General features: G+C 34.8%; 1 protein-coding gene across 1 annotated transcript; it reads right to left on the bottom strand.

The window, feature by feature from the left end:
- Positions 1-1418: 1418 nt before the first annotated feature.
- On the bottom strand, positions 1419-22687 carry LOC111001856 (androglobin-like). Its single transcript, XM_045631925.1, has 28 exons — positions 22577-22687; positions 21643-21831; positions 21326-21457; positions 20754-20883; positions 18284-18486; positions 16677-16806; positions 15241-15389; positions 14776-14920; positions 14384-14541; positions 14038-14082; positions 13215-13313; positions 12329-12714; positions 11553-11765; positions 11175-11481; positions 10463-10714; positions 10036-10379; positions 9265-9538; positions 8679-8849; positions 8508-8609; positions 8018-8064; positions 6657-6777; positions 6230-6438; positions 5357-5429; positions 4702-4738; positions 4378-4431; positions 3450-3579; positions 2552-2712; positions 1419-1552 (listed from the first exon to the last, which is right to left on the bottom strand). The coding sequence occupies exons 1-28, from the start codon at positions 22685-22687 to the stop codon at positions 1431-1433; spliced, it is 4494 nt and encodes a 1497-aa protein (XP_045487881.1). The 3' UTR covers positions 1419-1430.
- Between the last annotated feature and the right edge of the window lie 617 nt (positions 22688-23304).

The raw sequence follows: 23304 nt of genomic DNA, 5'->3' as shown, positions 1-23304 counted from the left end.
TATAGGACAATGAGTCAAGAGTACATAAGCAATATTGTTAAACAAAGAATACCACCATAATTAAATCAAAATAATTTAAATAAAATGAATTTCAGGCTAACTATTTGGATTTTACTTTATTTATTTTTTGCCATCATACATATACATGTCACAAGAGGACTATTAGATACCTATGAAAATATGATATACAAGTTCTCATTTTTTTTCACAAGGAGACAAGTGAGAACTTATAAAGCGCAGCGATAACCATATCCATACAACTTCCTTACAATCGAGTATCCCGCAAAATCGCAGCACACATAATTATTAAAATAATAATAATAGCAAGGTTTCCAAAAAATATTAATATCGTATCTTAATGTAGATTTACCCCTTACAATAATTATACGGAAAATTAAGTCTCAAAGTTTATAAATTAAATAACAAAAGTGAAATAGCAAATAATCAGACGGCACTCGAATGAACACTGATTTTGAGGAAAATTCAAGAAAATCTAATTATTTCACTTCGTTGCAGTTAAATGCAAATAATTATTTGGGACGGCTATGAAATTTGATTTTGTCAAAACACTCGCTGTATTATGAATTAAGTTACTGTTTATTTTAATTGTTTTGAATTTTCTGCATGCCTCGGTTCATTCTTGTCCTATATCGATCATGTGAGGCATAGAGCGTCCAGGATGCCACGTCATGGCGTTATACGTAAAGCACGCACTTCATTTCTTGCGTAGTAATACGGTCCGTGCTTTGGCCACAGCTGAGCGTCGCCAGAATTGTTTAGGATGGCCTATCTCCCTTTAATCGGCAGTGCAAGGTCAGCAAGGAAGCATCTGGAGCGTTCGAACGAATATTTCATGCGCATATAGACAGATACTCCATTGGTGCACAACCAGGCTTCATGCCTATGCATTGTTTCATTGCTATTTTGTTTCAAGGCGGATTTTTTAAACCTGATTATAAACCTTTATAAATTTGTTTGGTATTACTTTATATAGATTAACCTGTTTCAGGATTTTAGGTCAATGACAGTGGCTTGGCATTTGTAAGGATTGATGGTCTCATTTAGATTGTTGATTGAAGGTACAGCAGTAAATCAGTTGTTCTTATTCAAATGGCAGGATTTTTAACTGATTACAAAAAAAGAAACAAAGTTAAAGGTACGGAAGTTATATTTGAGTATCTCTCTAGATATACACAATTCTCTCGTAAACTGCGTCAAACTAAATCACCCTTTTTATACCGATTCCAACTACAATCAAGTACAGGAATAGTCCAAGTTCCAAAATAATGGTAATTTTGAAGTTATTGAGAGCTACGCAGGTCTGAATGGGGCAGGTTTTATGAATGATTAAATAAAAAAATGTATATATAAGATATTTATTTACGTTACACATAAATAACTTAAAACTATTTTTATTAACTAAGCCTTTATTATTTCTTCTTTGCATCTAGTTTCTTCTTATTCGCTGAAAGAGTTCGATTAAGAGCCTCTTGGGCGATAGCATCATCTCTTTCTTCCAATACTTCAGCTAAATCAGGGCTCCATTGCGAATCTGAAGATTTTCAAACTTTAGATAAATTGCGCCAGCCGCAGTGGCGGTTTGGAGTTTTACTTTTAAAACTCACAAGACCGGAGTTTTGTGCGCTAACGCAGCCGCCACGGTTGCGATTATCGTCCGCAAACTTGGCGGTTGATTATCGCAATACAGGCGGTCACTAATAACAGCCCAGTGCGGTCCCCCGCCAAGCGATCGCGGAGCACGCGGGAGCAACCCGGCGCGGCTGCGGGACGGCAACCTCGCCCGCTGGTACAAGATGACTACCAGTGCAGCGAGACCCGCAAACAATCGCACCCGCCGCGGGCGTAAAACGCATCGTGAAATGTGATTTTAGTTTTTTACATAAATATCTGTATTCAACAAAAGCTGTTGTTTTGACCCTGGGCGACCGTGGATTATTATGGTTACTTTGGTTAATCATAGATTTCTTCCTTTAATAAAAATAAATAAAAAATAAATAATTTGATTCTATTTCTTTTGCTATTATTTCATTGGTTATAATTTAAAAGTAGTGATTTTAAATTATAACCAATTAAATAATAGCAAAACAAACGAATTAAACTACGAATATTGTTACGACGAATTAGAGCCCCCTATTCAAAGGCGCCATCTTGACTTTGGATTATAGGTTTAGGGAACGCCGCGCAGGGTAGTTCTGTTTGAGTATTGTGATTGAAAGTGAGATAGGTGCCTTGAACCCGTTGCTCGTTATAATTTAATCTAAGCCAATGTTAAAAGGAATCTTTAGATTCATTCCTTTTAATACTTATTCGTGTACAAAAGACACGCGCGTGACCCACATAATGCCCACTTACCCCGCTAACGATGATGTCCATATCGATCGATCTCCGATTTATATTATATTTAAATTAACAGCTTTAAAAATGCGAAAATGTCAAATCAACCTTCAGTGACATATTGACTTTTCATTATAAATTAATAGGCAATATCGATGTATGAACCTACGCATACGATTAATTTAGACGTACATACCAACGAATAATCTTTCTAACAGCCGTCCTCTCTTCTTCTGCCGTCCCAGAACATGAACTTTATTATAGTACTGCAGCTCATTCATTCGATCCAACGCTGCTTCTAATTTCTGCTGACGAATCTTCTGGGCCATATCAGCTATTTCAGGTGTTAAAAACGTTCTGTTGACAAATTGTAATACTACAATCTCCCAGTCCCAATATGGGTAAATATTTCGATTGTTGCAGACATGCCTACATCGAAATATCGATCGATAGATAATCGTTTTAGTGTGACGTGAATAACGCGGTTAGGGGATGCTATTTTATTAGAAAGCCAACCTGGATAACCGTTGTAAATAAATGAAATAGTATAGTTGCCAGAAACATCTTGAATAATTGTCGTTGCGCAGAAGCGATTTTTAGGTTTCACTTACTGAAGTGTCGATCGCGTGATTGGTATTTGGTATATCAGTTGACGTTTGTGACCATTTGTGATACGATGCGCAAACTTTCCCCCACTCCCTTGTTGAATGCCCACGAAGTTTTCCGGTATCTGTATCCTCATATATATTATATGCATAAATCATACATGGGCTGGAGGCTCAGTAGCTCACTTGATACTGAGTGATAACGCTGCCCATGGACTCTTAATTCCAGAGGGCTAGTGCTAGTGCTAGTGTATACACATATGTATATATAGAAAAGTATTTTGTGATTTCTTTTTAGAGTTACTGGAGCTCGTCAGATGTTAAATCGGTTAAAAATTGCCTCCTCTAGAGCTGGGCCACGCTACAGCACGCCAACACTCCTTTCTTGGCGGAATTTTTCTTCATAATTAAAAAAATAAGGTTTCTTTTGTGTGTCCAAATACAATATTTTCTGTGTGTTTTAATACTAAACATGAAATATTTACTCACTTCTCTTCCTCAATCTCTTCTTTGGTACAAAACGGCACAAAGTACAGCGGTATAAATTTGTCTTTAAGCTGGTCAGGCATCGTTAAATACAGCGACTCTTCCTCACTTTCCTCCTCCACTTCTAATTCTGCTGCAAACGAAAGATTATGTTATGTTAATAGGGCTGCCACCGCATCTACATATATTTCTTTTTTTATTTCTCTCTGTTTGTTGTAAGGTCTTTGTTTAGTTTTTTTATTATTTTTACTTTTATATTTAGTTATTTAGTTACTAAGGAATTAAAAATGTAACCTTTTATGCACCATGGTGAAAACCGTGGTAGTTTTTAGATGTTTCATTTATTTACTCTTCGTTACAGTTAGAGAAAAACAAATAACTTGATAAGAATTATAAATGATGCAACGGGTTGCCTTATCGCTAACCAGCGATCTCTTACAGGCATCCCTAGTATGAAAAATAATATAGGTTAAGAAGAAGTGCATAACCAAATCTTATAAAATAAAAAACAAATAGAATCACCAACCAAATAATGTAAGAAAAATAAACAAAAAAGCTAGTTTTCTGTACTTTTAGTTTTATTCTAATATATTCACATAAAACGTGTAGATACCAAAGTGTAGTATTTAAGTAAATTTTGAGTTTATATTACTGTATCGACATATAAAATAAAAGTACATATTTTAAAGCCTAGTTTAAATATTAAAACTTGATTACCTAAATTAATTAACCTAAAAAACCTAAAAAACTAGACTTAATAAACACAACGATGTCTTAAAAACTGTTGCTAACAATTAAAATCAACATTTACTTTGAATCGTTTATTAATTGGGAAAATGTGTCATTACTTTTAGTCGGTAATACTATTAGAATAAACAAAGACCCAAATATTTCTTTAGTTGTGTGTAACAATAATAAATAGTTATTTTACCGGCACTGTCCGTCACTGGTGTAGGACCTTGTTGTTGCGTTGCTTCCGTCTCCCCTAATAATTTTAAGAAATTAAACAGTATTAAATTACGCTTTGAGATCTTCCTATTCAAGCAACCATTTCGTGACTAAAAATATACAGAAACATCTACGTCTCTCTCATCAATCTTTAAGATGATACGAGTCTTGCGAGTTACACAAAAGCGATATGTTTCCTGAAAGTTATCTAAAATATTTAAAGTATACAATCACATGTCTTTGAGCACCTATTTTCTATGGGCATCTTTATCAATAATTTATTATGACAAATTTTCATTTAACTTACTTTTTTGTTCGCCTTCTACCTCTTCAAGGACCTGTTCCTTTAAAGAAAATTTTAAATAAATCCGAAATCTAACATTCAATGAGATTTATAATGTTTTTTATTTCGATGGAATATTAAAATATGATAATACCGGCCCTATTTAAAACAAATTTTGTCAAAAAGTTTGGGCCTGTGGCAGATACTTATTCTATGAGCGATAAAAGGACCTAATTATTATTAATATACAGTATTATTATTATATTATGATAAATAAATTATATAATATAATAAATTAAATCATGTGGTTTCGTTCAACTTAAAAGGGGTAAGTATGGTAAAAGCTATGTTTCTGTACATTAAGTTTTATTATAATATATTTACATAACGTATAGATACCAACGTATAGTTTTAAGTAAGTTTTGAGTTTATATTACTGTTTCAACATATCAAATGTAACGATGTTTATTTTATTTTATAGGCAAATAGAAGATCTATTTGGTCACTGACATACTGGATGTCTAAGGCACGGTTTCCTCAGGTTGTTTTCCTTTGGGCAAGTGTATTAACACTAATTGGTGTACTTTTAAGGTTTAAACGTACTACATCAGGGTTAAGTGACGGATGATTTAACCACTATTAATAAAGTATAAAACCATTATTAATAAAGTATATAAACCTCTTTCATGGATATAGTACTTTCTGATGGAGGAGGTGGAAGCGCTTCCAAGAATTCTGCTCGGAATTCCTTCCTGACGAAAAAAATTGTTCTACTTTATTTAATGATAAAAATAAAATTTGTTTATACATGAAAGGAAAACAAATGTACAATTTTAATATGCGTCGGGTGTTTACTTCTAGTCATATTTCGATACATTCCTTGCAAAGAAAAAGAATACTGTCAGGCATAAAAAAGCAATCAAATTTTCCCTTGTTTTAAACAGACGTCATTTGTTTGCGTCAAGGCGTTACGTGTTCTTATAAAATGATTTCGAATTGAGGGGATATCTATATTCCCCGACTATAAAAACGTCTGTATAAGCCTGATGACAACGACGAAAAATAAAATGACATTTAATAAAAGAATCATGCAAACTAATTTTTATTTTTAGTATTCCTTGTATAGATTATGTACGATCCAAGGCTTATACATTTTGCTAAGTCAGGCTTTTTTAGTTTTATGAGCGTGGCGATCTCCTACATCGTCGGAGTCTTGCCTCGAGAGTATAGCCGTAGGCACTCTCTTCACACTGTTACATTGAAGTCATTCAATTCAAAGCATTAAACTAAATCATAACAGTAACTCTACTCTACTATTCGTTTCATAGCAATTAATAATATTTCACTTATATTCTATTGTTGTACGCGAGTGGTTATATAATATATATACGTATAAATAAAATCCTCTTTTATTTAATGCACCCCGACGACCCATTAACCGTACAGATTATGAAAATAAATCAGGTGCTCTTTAATTAAATTAACTTAAATCTGATTGTATCGAAGAGATTGTTATTAGATTGCCTACTTAACATGATAACACTGTTAGTACCTGATATGAGCCCCTCTAGAATTTCGTCCATGTTCTTTTGCATCCCATGCTTTCCGTGCCGCCAGAAACAGTAGATCTCTCTCATCATCACGTCGTGCTGTGGCGCCGCCTCCGATGGAGAGAGAGCATTCCAATTCAACATACGCATCACCTGGCTGCGGCTGCCGCTGTGGTATTGGAGATTTATCCCGTTCTTTGGCAGAGCCTGGCTGTAAATGTTCAAAGAAGAACAAAATAAAAGAAGAGACAAAACGGGAACTTGTAGACGTGTGGGTTAATAGCTGATGGATCTTCTGCAACTCTCAAGACAAAATTTTAAGTCTCATCAGTTAATCCATGGGATCTATAAGCATTTATTGCCAAGACGGTTTTTATTATTTTAACAGTCAAGTTTTACAAGATAAAAATACAACGGGTGAAATAAGACCTTTTCCTTTCCAGTTTTTTTGGGTGTGGCGTCGATTTTCATGAGCTCCTGGGAGTTTCGGACCTCGTCCACTCGTATCCATTGTTGTAAGGTCAGAGGCCAGCCCTTGGGGGCTATCACTCTAAAATATATATGTAATATTTATATTTTTATATTTTTATTTTGTGTACTCCTACAGCTAACACAAATACATATAATATCAAACAAATACACCGAGAACATAGCCACAGATGGAATACATGATATGTTATAACTAAAAAGATTTACAAAAAGGAACAAACAAACAAAGTATTCAATACAATTAACAAACTGATTAAATTTAATTAATTAAGCCTAAATTGGCTGTGTTGTGTAATGGTGGAAAGTGTGGCTGTGTACGTGATGGTGTGTATGTGTGTCGTGCTTATGATGTAGATGATTTTGCGCTATGTATATTCTTAATACATGTTTTAACCACATTCCGCGATAACCTAAACAAGTCAATGCCTAAATAATGGTCATTGTATGTCCGAGCAGCGCGATACAAAACTGAGTTTTTTGCGTAATTAGTATTCATGTCAGGAACATGAAACAATGTACGAATACGAGTTTTATAAGCAGGAACCAGGAATGGCAACTTTTCCAGGAGGGAGCTGCAATCAATTTTATTTGAGATAATGTCATGTAATAGTATTATATCATATTGTTTTCGTCTAGTATCCAAGGTATTAATTTTAAAATAATCACACGCGTACACACACACTCTATACGTATTGAATTTATTAAAAGTCTTATAGGAAATAAATTTAATAAAGTTTTTTTGGATTTTTTCGATTTTGTCAATGTGTGCAGAGTAACTAGGTGACCAAACCGAGCAGCCATATTCGAGAATACTTCTTACTTATGTATACACACTGCACTTTCATACAGTCAAGATCATGAAAATGTTCACTGACACGTCTTACAAAGCCAAGCTGCTTATAGGCTTTGTCAACAATTGTGTCAATATGGTTATTGTACGTCATTTTATAGTCCAGCCTTATACCTAAATCACGAACAGAATCTACTTCTTTAACGGGTTTGTTATTGATATTATAAATAAAGTTAATTTTGTTTTTTTTTCTGGTGAACGTTATCTTCACACATTTTGAAGTATTAACCGATATTCGATTTTGTCTATAATAGTTACAAAGGTTATACAAGTCAGCCTGGATTTTGTGACAGTCTTCTTCTTTGTTTATTTTTAAGTATATCTTTTTATCATCCGCGAACATAAGGTAATTAGAACCTTTAATGTTGCTATTTATGTCATAGAGATATAATATAATAAATATATATTACCGTATTCATTATATTAATTACTATAATATGTGATCACTCACTCAATTGTGTACTGTCTTGGTTCTATAGTGATCTTGGCGTCTTTTAACTAGAAAAAACAAGAACGTCGTTACAGAAACTGAATGTTTTTTTAAAGAAATCCCAATACAAGATACTGTTATAAATTTTTGATTACCGGTACTTTTAAATGTAATAATTAAGTATCATCACCATAAAATATATAAGATAACTAGCTATGACCTGGCAAACGTCGTTTTGCCATGTATATCATTTATAATAAAACAATAGGGGTTGATCGTAGAGGGTTGAAAATTTAGGGTTGTATGTATTTTTTAATGTTGTTGATAAAAAAAATATCTAAAAATTAAAAAAAAATATTTAACATTTAGTGGGATGAAAAATAGATGTTGTCCGATTCTCAGACATACCCAATATGCACACAAAATTTCATGAGAATCGGTCAAGCCGTTTCGGAGCAGTTTAACCGCAAACACCGCGACACGAGAATTTTATATATAAGATAAAAATAACCTTAGTGGATGACCTAATTTTAGGTCCAGCTGATGAAGGTTTCTGTTTAGGTATTCTTGATGAGCGTGGACGCTCACTTGAAAATATGGACTTGGAGTCAATCTGAAAAAAATACACATACATACGAGATATATGGATACAAAATTATATATATGTGACAGAATATTGTACCGCAGTTGAGTTGGACATTGAGCGCTTATGTGCTGGAGAAGTCAACAAACTTGGAGGTGTCGGCTGTAGTCGAATGTACGGCCAGAATAGCTCTCCCGTTCCTGAACACCTGTCAATTACTTCTGTTTCACCATCAGGTCCCTTCAATTTCAGTATTGCCTGCATCTCCAACTAGATATTATTAATATCATGAACAGTTATAAGATAACGAACTATCACAAGCAAACTCAAATACACTTAAATAATAATTCTTCTTTAATTATTTTTTCACAATCAACTTCTTACATACCACAAAATAAACAAGTAACAGTTATTTATTATATAAATATTCAAATATTTATTTATGTTTCAATAAAAGAAAAAAAAAGGTTATCATCGTCATCTTTATATGAAACAATATTTGAATAAAAATGCATTTTTTTCTTAATTTTACGTCTAGAATACTTTTTGGTGTCTTACTCAGCGAGTGAGACACTTTGGATAATAGTTTGAGTCTCAATCAGTATCTGGGATGCTATTAATAGGGAGACACGTATCAGTACCTGTCACTGACCAAGTAAAAGTTGTGTTTTGTAGTCTCACTTACTTCGGGCGAAGTAGCTGCCGCTCTGAAACTAATAGCTTCATGTTTTGACACAGATATTTGAATCCCTCCCAAAATATTCCTACGATTCGGTATGAATATCTCATCAACATGCAGTTTGCTTGCAGGTGGAAGAGGAAGATCCTTACAGCTGGTCTCATCATTATCACAAATATGGAAGACATCTGATAAACTGGTTAGCACTGTTAACTGCCAGTGAACATCGGAAGATGTTCCAGGTGCTTCAGCAATAGTCCCATGCCCCATGACTGTGTAACTGGAATACCGATCGAAGAATTAACAGTATTCTTGGAAAAACGTTTTTAGGTCTAGACCTCAGAATCTCTGTATTTCTGTATCATCATCATTTGTCAATCCCATAGGCAAGTAGGTGATCCGCCTCCTGTGCTTGACACAGGCAGTCGACATTTTGTGTCTAAGGCGAAACGGTTTCCTCCTGATGTTTTCCTTCACCGTTCGAATAGAAGATAAATGCGCACATATAATGTCCATTGGTCGGAGATCGACCTCAAGGATTGGAGTAGCACGCTGAAGCTAGCTAAGCTAGGCAAATACTGCTCAATTCGACTTAAGGTCCTTCTAGAAAAGAGGGTACCAATTCTAAAGGGCCGGTGGCGCACTTTTAAGCCTTCTGGCGGTGCGAGTGTCCACGGGTGGCGGTATCACTTAAAATCAGGTGAGGCTCCTGCCCACGTGTGTGACATATAAAAGGTATGCATTGTGACTTAGGACAATTTTCTTAAATAAACTTACCCATGCTCATTGGGACGAAAATCAAATGTTATATGAGAATTATAGGCCTGAGGCATTTGAATTCCTGTGTCGTTATTATACACCGCAAAAGTCCTATATGGTAACGTGCTCTGTACGTCAAAGTGAACCTTAACAGGACTATGACAAAAGAATACTCCTTGAAAATATGGAATCCATTTGCACTTCGGTGATACAGGGGAAGTGCCGCTATGCTGCTGCAAGCCATAAACACCGCTGAGGGCAGATGCAACCGAATAAGCATAGCGTGCACCAGGAAACATTCCAAAGAACATATTCATCAGTGCTGATAGAGTCTCTAGCGTTCCAAAAGCATAATCCATCAACTACAATAAATAAAATCAAAAATTATGTTAATTTTAATACATCATTACTACTTAATATGTAATTCTTCGTAAATAAAACTAACAAGTTTTGTAATTTCAGGCGGCACAGCAAGTGGTGCTTTAAGACATTTCCTAGCCCAGGCACCACGCCAATGAGCTTGGATAACCCTAGCCGCTTCGTGCTTTCTTATTACTTTTTCCCGTTCTTCTTTTAAAACTCCACAAGGAACTTCCTCAGTTGCAAGCTCACACACATTGGACGTTATTGGAAATTTTGGCGGGCTTAAAAGCCGGTCCATTGTTTCTTTATCCACTATTGGCCTTTCTTCAGCAGCCTAGAATTAAATTACATGCAATTACATCATATTGGGTCGATTCGTAAAGGTAAAATAAGCTATAAGCTTTTTTTAATAATCTTAATATATATAAATCTCGTGTCACAATGTTTGTCCTCAATGGACTCCTAAACCACTTTACCGATTATAATAAAATTCGCACACCATGTGCAGTTCGATCCAACTTGAGAGATAGGATAAGTAAGATGTTTAATTATAGTCACAATTTTATTTTATTGCAAATTATTTGTTTATTATTTGATACAATTCTAACAGATGGCGCTGAGTTAAAGGTAGCTTAGTTTAGGTCCGTGTCGTGGTACCAACGCGACGATTCACATAAGTTCTCCTACGGTTTCCCTTGATTAATTTACTACTATGTAATATAACAAAAAACTTAAACAAAAGGCCACAGCAACGCTTGGCCGAGTATGCTAGTATATTATAATAAGATGATTACAGATTCTACTTGCTGCTCTTCTTCCAAGAGCTCCGCAATTTCTAATTCTTCCGCCTCTGGAAGTATACAATCACATGGGTCTATCAAAGCAATATCCCGCAACGACGTTGGTGGCTTTGGTTTTGGTGGTAAACCAAAATCAGGGTCATGGAAAAACGTTCTCAACGTCGAGCACACGGCTTTGTATTCATTTGGTAGCAGTTTTCGGATCAGAAGCGCTTGCAATGCCTGACGAAACATCCAATGCAAAAATCTTTTTTCATATCCAACTATTTTTGGATCCCACACCAAATCTGGCTGGTATGAACTGTAAATTGCATAGATTTATGAATACTATCGGTTTATACGGTACATCTGTTATGACAATTAGAAACTTACTTGTAAAACTCCTTATCATTATAACCCACAGTCGCACTGGAGCGTGAAGCTCGAAGCCAATTTGTAAAGGCTGTACTAAGATTGTTAAGGAATCTTGACGCCCATGGACACTCACGGACAGCTGCCGATTGAATAACATCTCTACTGCCCAGCATTAGTGTAGAGTCACTGAGCATCATGGCCGTCCAATTCATCCGAGAATGCACCCAAACTCTTAAAAGCATTACATAACATACTAGACTAATACAATTCTGTATAAACTCTATATATTTCTAGAAAATAAATGACAATTATTATACTACGTAAATGAATAATAAAAAAAAATGCTCGCCTGATGTTACGTGATACTGCCGCCCATTAACATTCATATCGCGAAAAAGGCTAGCAAGTACGTTGCTGGCCTTTTAGAAATTGACATGTTCTATTCTTGAAGGATGCTAAATTGATTTGGTTTGGAAATATTTCAATGGCAGCTGGTTCCACATAGTGGTGGTGCATGGCAAAAACTTCCTTAAGAAAGGCTCAGTTGTAAAACGACAGACGTCAAGGTGATACGAAAGATATACGGATGGTATTCTGTATTATGCCTTGACGTCCCATGATGTTGAGTTCAGACTCAGTTGGTATTAGTCCAAATAGCTCTTCTGAGCGCTCTCAATGCAGTTAATGGTAAATTATTATTATATTATCTAAGCAATAACAAGACATCGAATAAAATAAACAATATTATCGACAAAGGGATTGTTAAACATTCCTATCAGTAAATTCTTATATACCTGCAAAAATGACGTCCCGGGTCTAGAGTGATTTCAATACAATCATATCCTCTTGTCGCCATATAAGCTTTAGCTTTAGGCAGTTCACAATCAACAAACCATTCAAAAATTTCCAAAAACAAGTACGCTGGTTCTATGTGATCCATCACAGGTATACCACAGTTGAAAAGAACCCTCGGATGAAGCATTGCTAAGGATATTTTAAGGATATTTTCGTCAGGTCCATCTATTTGAAGGTAGAGAGGAGCTGACTTTGGAGCAGGGATATCCAGGTTTTTGTTGGGTGGAGCCTTTGTTATCCTCACTGGGGGACTGCTGGTAGCTGTGGTATATTGATACATGGATGGGAAAAATAAAATATTTACGTTTTTAACGTATTCACGTATCTGTAATCATTATATTTTATTAAAGCGTTACTAAAAGACAAAGAGCTAAGGCTGTTACCATATCCCGCCTAGGGAGATTGTTGGTGACGCCTTGGAATTTTTAATGGTTATGCAATAGCGAGTAATACCCACATAACTGACCCACACGAAGCAGTCGCGCCCCGGAAGCGCAATAAAAGTCCCCAAGTAAGTGCTGTCTCGATATTAATGCATTCATAATTATTGCTTACCTCTGTGACTTGGGAATTAGATTAAACTCCGGACAGAAGCTATATTCGGATTTATTATGCACGAACAACAAAATATCTACTTACCTAAAACTTTAAATGTACACAAGTATTTCCGATCCATGACAGGTACGGATAAAATAAAGATTACGTTTTATGATTTCTGATTACTGTCCTTTCATTTTGTTTTGTATTCATATAATGTGGAATAAAAATACTAAGATACATCATCAAGCAATTCAAGGATTTAATTCTACTCGATGGTCGACTTACTCCATCAAACTCTATCCACTCCCGAAGCTCCTCTTTCATTTGTTGATTAGAGGTATTAATATTGCCTGAACGGTTAAGATCTTTACCCGCCTTTCTTCCCTGGAATTAATGTATACATACATTAACATCAAACATTTTTGTTGAAAACCATGGGTGGTTTAAGGCCGTCGATGTACCATAGATTCGTTTTATACGCAATTTCGAGCACCAAGGTGAGTTAAAACATTGTCATGAAACCAGCACATGTACCCAAAAGTCATCTACTTACTATAGATATAAGAACGTCATGTAAAGAACTAATAAATTATTGAAAATATTTTATATTCCAATTTTAATGTAAGTTAATATTAATGTAGAATTAATTAAATTCTCAAAATCATATTGTCAGAAATAAAATATAAATACAGAAAGTATGAAAAACATATGTCTACAGAATGTAGAAAAAAAGGTTCAAAAGTTTCATTTACTACCCGTTTCCAAATTAATGTCATAAAGTGGGCGCAAAAGAACTGGTATGATACTCTCATGCCATGCCATGTTGAATGTTGGTTGCTGCCATGCTTCACACATATTGTCATAAAATGCCATAATAATAATGTACCAAACACTTAGGCATTAGCTTATATTTATAATTTAACCAGGTCACCAGTAGGGGCCCTTTAAGGGGCATGACGCATGGCCATCGTCCCTTTCGCACATATTGCAGGGAGAGGTACAACCTGACGCACGGATCCCATCACAAGCAATGACAAAAACAAATGAGACTAAAGAAACCAACTATGTTGCATATTCAAAATAATCAAGAACATGAAAACAAACTTACCGGAGGGTTAGTTCTATCGTGGTCCTCTCTAAACTGAAACGTTATCTGAAAAGAAAAACACTTTTCACATTACATGAAAAAACAATTTTAATCTTCAAGATTAAAATTCTTATTTCTTAATCATTTAATATGAATCACAATCCTCTAAAAATTTCATCTCAATTTTCCTATATGACAGAAAAACTAACAAGTGTTTTAAAGTAAGTAAGTAAGTTTAAGTAAGTAAGCCTGTTAATTTAATTAAATTCAAAAGGCTGGCTTTCGGCTTTTGAAGAACAAATTTAAATTACAATTAAAAAATTGTTCAGTTCGTTACGATTAATTATTATTGGGATTTTTAACTTACGGATTCCGTACTCTGCACGTCGAGTAAATGCGGGGCGTATGATTGCTTTAGCAAACCATTGACCTTCAAGAACTTGGTGCGAGGACAGGCGAAGGCATCGTACAAGCCATGGTGACGAGCCCAGTCCACCCACCTATAAGTTTTCCATTGAGGTACATCTGAAGACAAAAATACTTCCGTTATAATAAATTCATATACAGATTTGACTTACTATACATTTAAAATGTTTGTTTTCCAGGGAGGGTAGGTAATTTAATAGTAGGGTAAAACTCAAATAGTTTTTCCCTTTTAATCTTTTTTTTTGAAACTGACAAAATTAGCTTGCTAATATGTTTACGATTAAAATACTTTGCGAAATGAGACTCAAACTATATACAATATATCATCATTACCTGGCTCTGGTAAAGGTTTCTTCAGAGGAAGATCCCTTGCCATATTTAGAAGTAAAGTCATTTGGTGACCAGGCGTAATTCCAGGTAGAGTGTAAGGAGGTTGGGTCTTTGTGTCCCCCAATAAAATTGTTGTAATTGTATTACGCTGTAAATTTAATTAAGGTCATAATGCAATAAATAAGGATTATAAAATTTAATTTCACAAGTTTAGTAAATCAATGAAACATAATTTGATAAACTATAACAATCGTTATTTAATTAATGTTTGTTTTTACTATCATAGTAGTTTAAACTTTTTTTATACGGGGGTAAGATTGACAACAATGTTAAAAATATAAAAAAACTAGTTAATCAGCCACAGATATATGTATGTCCCATGTGTCTATGGACTTCGGCGTTCTGCCCGTCCCGTTTAAGAAACAGTCACATAGAAAAAGTTTCTTCACATACTCCACATACACTTACCCTCACAGAAAAAGCCTCTTTTGTTGTTGGTTTTTTGGTACTCTTTGACTTGATAGTGCTCATCATCGTGTCACTATCGTCATCCCAAGAGAAAACAGGCACCTCTGACGTTACCAACTCCCACAGATTTTGGGGATCTACCAAATCGCCTGAAATTATTTAAAAGTGTGTTGTACAACGCAGGATAAAACCTGGATTAGGAAATCAAGCAGGTCGAAATTCGTCGCTCGATATAAAAAGGAAACCATCTAAGACTTTTTCTTATTTTTAAAATTTATCACATATACAATTCTATAACTGCATTATATTTTACAAGCTATGTTTTCTAAAATACATTACAGTCATGGTAGTCTGAAAATTCGACGTGTATCGGACATGATTGGATGAGATGTGATTAATAAAACCGATACAAACATTCCAGGGTCAAGATTAGAGTTGCAATTTTATTCGTTCAATGTAATAAAAAGCTTATGCATAGCCAAGTCTGGCTTTTAAAATTTGAAAGGGAAGCTTTTATAAATTTTGTAGTCGTTAATCACTCGCTAACTGACGTAACTGACCACAATTTAAAGTTCAAACTATTTCTCGCAGACTTTCAACTTGGTAATTGCGGGTAAAACTCTTTAATAACAGCGTTATTTCGTATTTAAATATACATTCAAATGTTGGAATTTATTCTATCAGTATATAGGTACTTTCAAAAAGTAAAATTTTCTAATTTGAAAGTGATAAACTCCGTTTGGATTAGGATATTTCAAAAATGAAGGTATCAAAAATACATTAATTCTTTCTAACCTATGAATACATACTTTTTTCATCAATTAGAATTCTCTCTATGATCTAAATGGCATTGGGCGACGTCTCCCTGAAATCTATCGTGGCAGTGTATCTAGTGCTGGCAGCAAATTCCTCGTTGTATTGCGAAACTTATTCGTTCAGCGAGAAAAGCACTACTGAGGTCACTGGTACTATCTACCAGGCGCCAACTTAAAACTTTAAGTAGCACCTACTGCACCCAGCTCTTAAATCCTACGTCGCAAGAGTATCTACTCCAATAGGAAAGTAGCTAATGTTATATATTACTAGCTGACCTGGCAAACGTCGTTTTGCCATGTATATCATTTATAATAAAAAATAGGGGTTGATCGTAGAGGGTTGAAAATTTAGGGTTGTATGTATTTTTAATGCTATGGGTAAATTTAAAAAAATATTTAGGGTTGGACTACTCTTAACATTTAGGATAAAAAATAGATGTCTGATTCTCAAACATACCCAATATGCACACAAAATTTCATGAGAATCGGTCAAACCGTTTCGGAGGAGTTTCACCACAAACACCGCGACACGAGAATTTTATATATACGATAACTTCTCTATTTTCCTACGGAGGTTAAAACTTAATTATAATAGTAAAATTAAACGTCAGGGCAGCTCACCCGTGATCCTATAAGTCAGGTTCATTGCGCCAGTTAGAGCGTGTAATATATCAAACTCTGGCATCGATTCATCTTCAAAGTCTGCACCCTCGTCCGAATTCATGTCGGGAGCGGCCAACTTAAGCAGAGCCTGGACAATTTTGATTAGCAATTATGCATCTACGTGCCTTCCATTTTTTATTAGGAATAAATAAAAAAAATTCAACATTTTTGTTTATAGCATTTTTTGCAGTACATTTGAAATATGAATTACATTTATATTGCTATATAGTAGACTTAACGTTCTGTGATTGTGATTAGTCCCAAGGATCATGTTGATTGTCTGTGGTCTAGAACGAAGATAACAAAACGAAACGGATCATCGTTTTGTCTTTTGTTTCACATAATAGTAATAAATGCCTGTTCAGTATGTGTGCCTTTGTTTGACAAAGCCCTCATCCAAATCCCACAAATTCTATCTGCACTGTGCTACTCTTTACCATTTACCACCTACCTTTCCTTTATTTGGTCTATCCAGCTTCTAAATTGTTTTCCACTTTTTTGTTAATTCTACCTACGGCACCAATTTGATACTTTTTACAAATGCTCCACTTTTCTGTTCCTCTTGCTATGTTTCTCTCTCTAAATTTATTTAATTTTATTGTCGTATGGTTGATTGTGATTTCACTTGTTGAAATAACATCGTAGATCTAATCCAGAGATTAATTTTTATGATGATCTTTTAACGTAGATGAATCATCTCATAATTCCCTTTAAGACACTCTCATGATATTATCTTCTAGACTACACTACTCCTTATATTACTTAAGTTATTCTGAGCGCTTTAATGATTGTCCATGTAATTAAATAAAAATTAAAGGGAAATTTAAAAATAAAATTTTATTGAATATCAAATTTCAAAGACTAAATTATGATCTTTATGTGGTATCACATTACCCAATAACATTAAGATTTTAAGAAATATATGAATTAGGTAATAACGGAATATTTAATATGTTGCGATTTAAATAAACTTTCTATATTTTTTAATTAAAAAATTATACAAAAAAATACTAATTTATTAAAATACTAGACTAATTAATCCCAAGTATCACGAAACCAAAAAGCGTAGTTAAAAAGATTTCAAAATATTAACATATAATAGAAAATATATCATCTATTTCACATCTCTTCTGCCTATATATAATTAGCTAATACATATTAATTATGACGTCATAAAATTCTCATCAATAGCCTCTATATTTGGTCCATTTCTAAAGGTACGCTCAATTTTCCTCCCGTATACCATGCACTGGTCTATTTGTATACTGGCAGCCAACCTCCTCAGCGATGCTGTAAGTCCACCAAGTCGGTGGGCGACCACGCGGTCTTTTGTTCTGCCCAGGTCTCCAAACAAGGAGCCTGCGGGTCCATCAGTTCATGACTATGCATGTTATATGGCTTACCTACATAAATGTTGCACGCGCATGCCACTAGGTCAATGTAGTATGTGAGAAAGACCGTTAAGTGAATAGGTAAAACTGTGCAATCCAATGCGATAGCAAATTATTATGTCACTCTTACATATATTATAATTTTTTACTTTACTATTTATAAATAATATATACCTTGCAAATAAGCAGCGGCCATAAATGAACAATTGGTGCTGTAACTGCAGGCGCTGCCATTTTGGTCCCTGGTTTCGCGGGTGTGTGACAAATGATAGGAGAGAACGGAAGTAGGGGAGACTCAGTTGCGTCTATGGGCACCAGGTCACTGACCCACACGCAACGCCAGGCTCCCAAATAGTACAGGCGGACGAGATAACAGCCTAAAATGTTTTTAAATATATTTTACATTAATATTTATTCACTATAAATGGTATAACTCAATAATAAGTTATACCATTGTGACACATATATAAAATCTCGTCCTGGTATGTACAAGCTTTTTAAGACTGTGCTTTAGATTTTAGGTATCTCTTACATGATCATTTGTCGATCTAATGGCCTTCTGTTACTGACACACGTCGTCGTCGTTGGGTGTATGCAAGCCGGTTTCCTCACGATGTTTTCCTTCACCGTTCGAGTGAATGCTAAATGCTCACATATAAAGTCCATAGGTGCAGAGCCGGTCGAACCAACGACCACAGGTATAAGAGTCGCAAGTTGAATCCACTAGGCTAATACTGCCGCTTACCTAACCTTACCTAATGGGACATTAGAGTTGTAACGTAATTTATAGCAATTGAATAGATGCTATAGTCTAGTTAGAACTGTAAACTAATAGAATCGTTACATTTGATAACAATTCTTTAATATGTTAAACGGCTAGAAAGATTTATTATCAAAACTTTAGTACGAAAAGTAAGTAAATTACTTAATAAAAATTAGGTCCTGTTAAAGACTAGACAAACGTACTAAAAAGGATATATGTAATATTATATATGTCGGAGCAATGGCACTGGTATCAGCTGTCATTGCTATTATATGTCACAAGAGCTCGTAAAATAACAACATCAAAGTTCTATTCAGTTTATAACTGTTAATATTTGTAGTTTATTCGATCATTAAAAAATTAACATACTATTTAATAGTCTATAGTAATAGTAACTTCATGTCAGAGCTATGGCGTTTTAAAAATTTAATTTATAAAACTTTTACGGTGTCACTGTCATATATAGACAATGAAAGCGGATACCAGCGCTATTGCTCCGACTTATATAATTTTAATTCATAAATAAAGTTTTGAAAAATTTCGGTATGTAAAAATTTAGGAGAATTATCTGCACCGGTACTCTTCAATGACGATTATGATTATATATACTATATATACTCTGATTTAACGCTGCGCGATCCTAGGTTACCACGAAAGCGAAGACAATAGTTCAGGTTGTCTTTAGTTACAGAGTACGAACGCTATCTCCATTGATAGGATGTATTGTGTCATAAACAAGGTTCGTCCGACATCGTCGCTATTATCTAGCACGGGGTCTCACCTCGCACCTGTGTAACCGATATGATTGCGGACACATACGGACAATGAAGGCTATTCTGACATTGCAATATAAGAAAAAAAATCCTCGCGACTCGGTTTGGAAATATTCAAGCCACAGAAATTCAACACCATTTTAGCGTAGGCGTAGACAAATAGATCAAAAACAGAAATCTGGGCTAATGAAATAATAGCGATAGCGGGGAAAGATTGAAAATAGCGAAGATGAGAGACAAATCGTGTACTAATATTAAATATAATAATTAAACTTACTTTTATTCTTATAGTACTCGAATACTGACTATTTTTATTTTATTTTATTATATTTACTTTGATATTACGCGGATGAAATAACTGAACGTAAATAGTGATTAATGAAACCAAATATTTTCGGGTTCATAACATGATTCTTGTAAGAAAGCCATGGTTTGAACATTAATTTCAATTTTTTTAATGCTTTATCAACTTTTTAAAAAGGGTGAATTTTATACATAAATTTCTACATTCCATAACCCTTAAATCACGCCTGCTCATTAATTGATTTCTCTTTCTATGTGCTAATTAAAATTAACACTAATCGTTAAAATCGACTAAATGTGTCAGGCACAGCAGGCTGACCACCTATGAAAGTTATCAAAATAACAAACGCAATATGAGTTTCAGACTACATTGTACTACGCCTACGGTATTGTTATTATGTATACATTATAAATCTAACATTTTTAAGATAACTAGATTTCCTAAAGTGATAATTTCTAGACACTTGTACATTTCCGCATCAGTCCCTGAGAATTTTCAACAATACACATTATCTAACAAGCTCATAATAAACAATACTTGCCGCTTTCAAATCTAGTTTCGGAATCAAAGTTAAAAAAGCGTGAAGTATTATCTTAAGTATTGCTTAATTAAGGTTCACAACTTATATTTTTAAAACTACAATGGAATTGTACAGAAATACTCAAAATAAAGCCTGGAAAAAAATCAAAAGGCATAAAAATAACGATAAAAAAATATTAAAACAAATGTTTCAGTGGCGTTGGTGGAGTTTTGTTGATCTTTGGGTTGGGATCATAATAATAAATTTAAAAAGTAAAATTTTACCATTTTTCGACAACCCTGGCCTATGTTGTGCTCCTCCGCCTGGTTTAAGGCCTGGCGAATAGATATGATATCGAGCTCGCCAGCCTTCCGGTGGAAGGCTGAATGCGAAGTTTTCCCATTGGTGTTCCACCTAACAATTAGGTTTATTTAGCTTGATTTAAAATTATATGTACGTTTGTAGAAAGTTATCTTTTAAGCTCGAAACTGATTTTAAAAAGTCATTCACCGATAGAAAGCTGCAATGAGTGTAATATAAAAAATCTGATTAATATTTGTCCTTTCGTTTGCAGGCGAACGAAGTTGAGCAAAAATAAATAAATAAGTCGGTACTCTGCGGCCACTCAGTGACTTGTTGCCTCTGGGCAAAAGACTAGATGCGAACGCTCATAGGCCGAGATTTGGAGTCAACACTAGGCCTAGCTTCCATATTATAAGGTCTAAAATTTTTTTAAAAACACGACTTTTGGATCTTACTGCGTAAGTGTAGTTATTTCATTGACGTTTACTTTACAGTTAACAGTTTTTAATGGCGGTGATTCTTAAGAGAAATAGTAATCTAAATATATACTTACAGTAATATTATCAACGCGTTCGAGAATGAAACACATGGAGAGCACAGATCTGCAGAAAGAGGATCTCAGTATGACTTGGGCGTGACTCAATTGCATATCGATGATATTCATTTTCGCCATGTCACTGGCATCCTAGAGGGTAGACAAAGAAATGTATAATTTAGGTATTATACCTGTAGCGCTATGCGCTGTGTCATCTTTTGTATTGAGAACGTTTCCCGTTCTATGCAAAGTTGTGTTGACTTTGTAATTTGTTTTGGCTAATCACTGGTGTCCTAAGAGGGTAGTCAAATTCGATTAATCCTTGTATTGATTACCTCAAACACAGCGACTTCCGCCTCCCATCTGCTAAACGCCAAATCCTCGGCTCTGATCCATCCATGCAGGAACTGACGCACAGAGCGAGGCAACGGCTGTGTCTGGTCATCTCCCCAGGATAGATCCGCATGAGATTTACTTACTGGGATCTTACTCATCACATGACTAGCTCGAAGTGCTGCCGGACCCTTTAGCGAAATTGTTGTTTAAATTATTTTTGTTTTCTTTATAGGAATAAAATTTCTAGATAAGTAGCAATATTCCCATGCTAAAAGAAGTTTTTACGTACATGAAATTAAATATATATTTTTAGTGATATAATGTATATGTCGCAGCCAATTCGCTTAATTAGCCATTAAATTAACAGCCTAGCCTTTTAACTCAACGGTGCCGTTTAACTGGCGGCCTGAAAGATATTATAGAAACTGGCTCAAGCAATTTAATTTTTTTTTAAATATTGTTGACAAGCCAGATTATTAAATGTTGTAATAAACTCAACGGAATATCTTTCAGGGCCCTAGATAAACGGCGCTCTTTAGTTAAGAGACTAGGTTGTTGATTGAACGGCTTAATCAGCCAGTTGGCTGTGACATATGGACTATTATATAAGCTTAAGAGATATGGATATATAAGAAAGAGATAAATGAGAAAAATAAAGTGGATACGTGTAGAGTAATTGTGATTATTACATTAAAAAAAATCCAATAATTTCATCTAAAAGCCTGGTATCCATAGAGTTCACCCCTATATACTCGGCTCTACAGTCTACATGAGGCCTATATACGAGAGTATAATATGTTCACGTATCGCATGTGCAGCAATTTTAAAAAAAACAATTAATCCTGCCTTAAGCAATTTGTTTTTAAACTATGTAAACTGCATCAAATCAAATTAATGTATCATATCAGATAATGAAAATATATCAAGAAATACCATTCCCCAAGAATCAATCGTTAATTCATTATCTCGAAACTCCCTGAAGGGACATTCTGTTGGGTCTACCGTGTATGCAATTAGCTGTCTTATTTCACTCTTTTTCGACATTTTTATTCACTTGTATTTGTATAACTTAAAGGGTAATTTGGCAGATTTTATGCCACGCGTTTTTGACGGTTTATTTTTTTTTTAATTTATGGAATTGGAGTTTTATGGAGGTTATATAGGTTTTTAAGATAAGGCATCTATCGTTCCCTATACCGGTCGCTGGCGAAACCTTATTTTTTTTTGTAAATATAGTCCATGTTACTTACTCGCTCATACTGTAAAGGAAAATGTAAGGAAACCGGCATATCTTAGACCCAAAAGGTCGACGGTGTGTGTCAGGCACATATTGATCCTGTAATTGCCTATTTATTTTTAATACGCAGGTAGGTGATCGGAATTAATTCAGAAATCTGAGGCCCAGACCTATTAGGTTATAGCGCCATTGGTATATATATTACTTAGTTACTTGGCGAATCTTCAGGTCTTGTGGACGGCTAAAGTTTTTTATGGCCGCTTCCTAAATAGCAGAGGGCTGTGGGTATAGGACCCAGCCTCATTATTCTGGCGACTGCAGTTTCGCCAAATCTCAACGTTACAAGTGGTATTCAGCTGTCGAAGTCTGTAGAAGCCTCTCCAACAAGTCGCGTAAAGATATTATGAATTTATTGATTTACATC

Source organism: Pieris rapae, chromosome 17 (genome assembly GCF_905147795.1).
Source record: "Pieris rapae chromosome 17, ilPieRapa1.1, whole genome shotgun sequence".
In the NCBI taxonomy this organism is placed as follows: Eukaryota; Metazoa; Arthropoda; class Insecta; order Lepidoptera; family Pieridae; genus Pieris; species Pieris rapae.
Note: the sequence above shows the minus strand (reverse complement) of the source record. Positions and strands in the feature narration are given on the sequence as shown.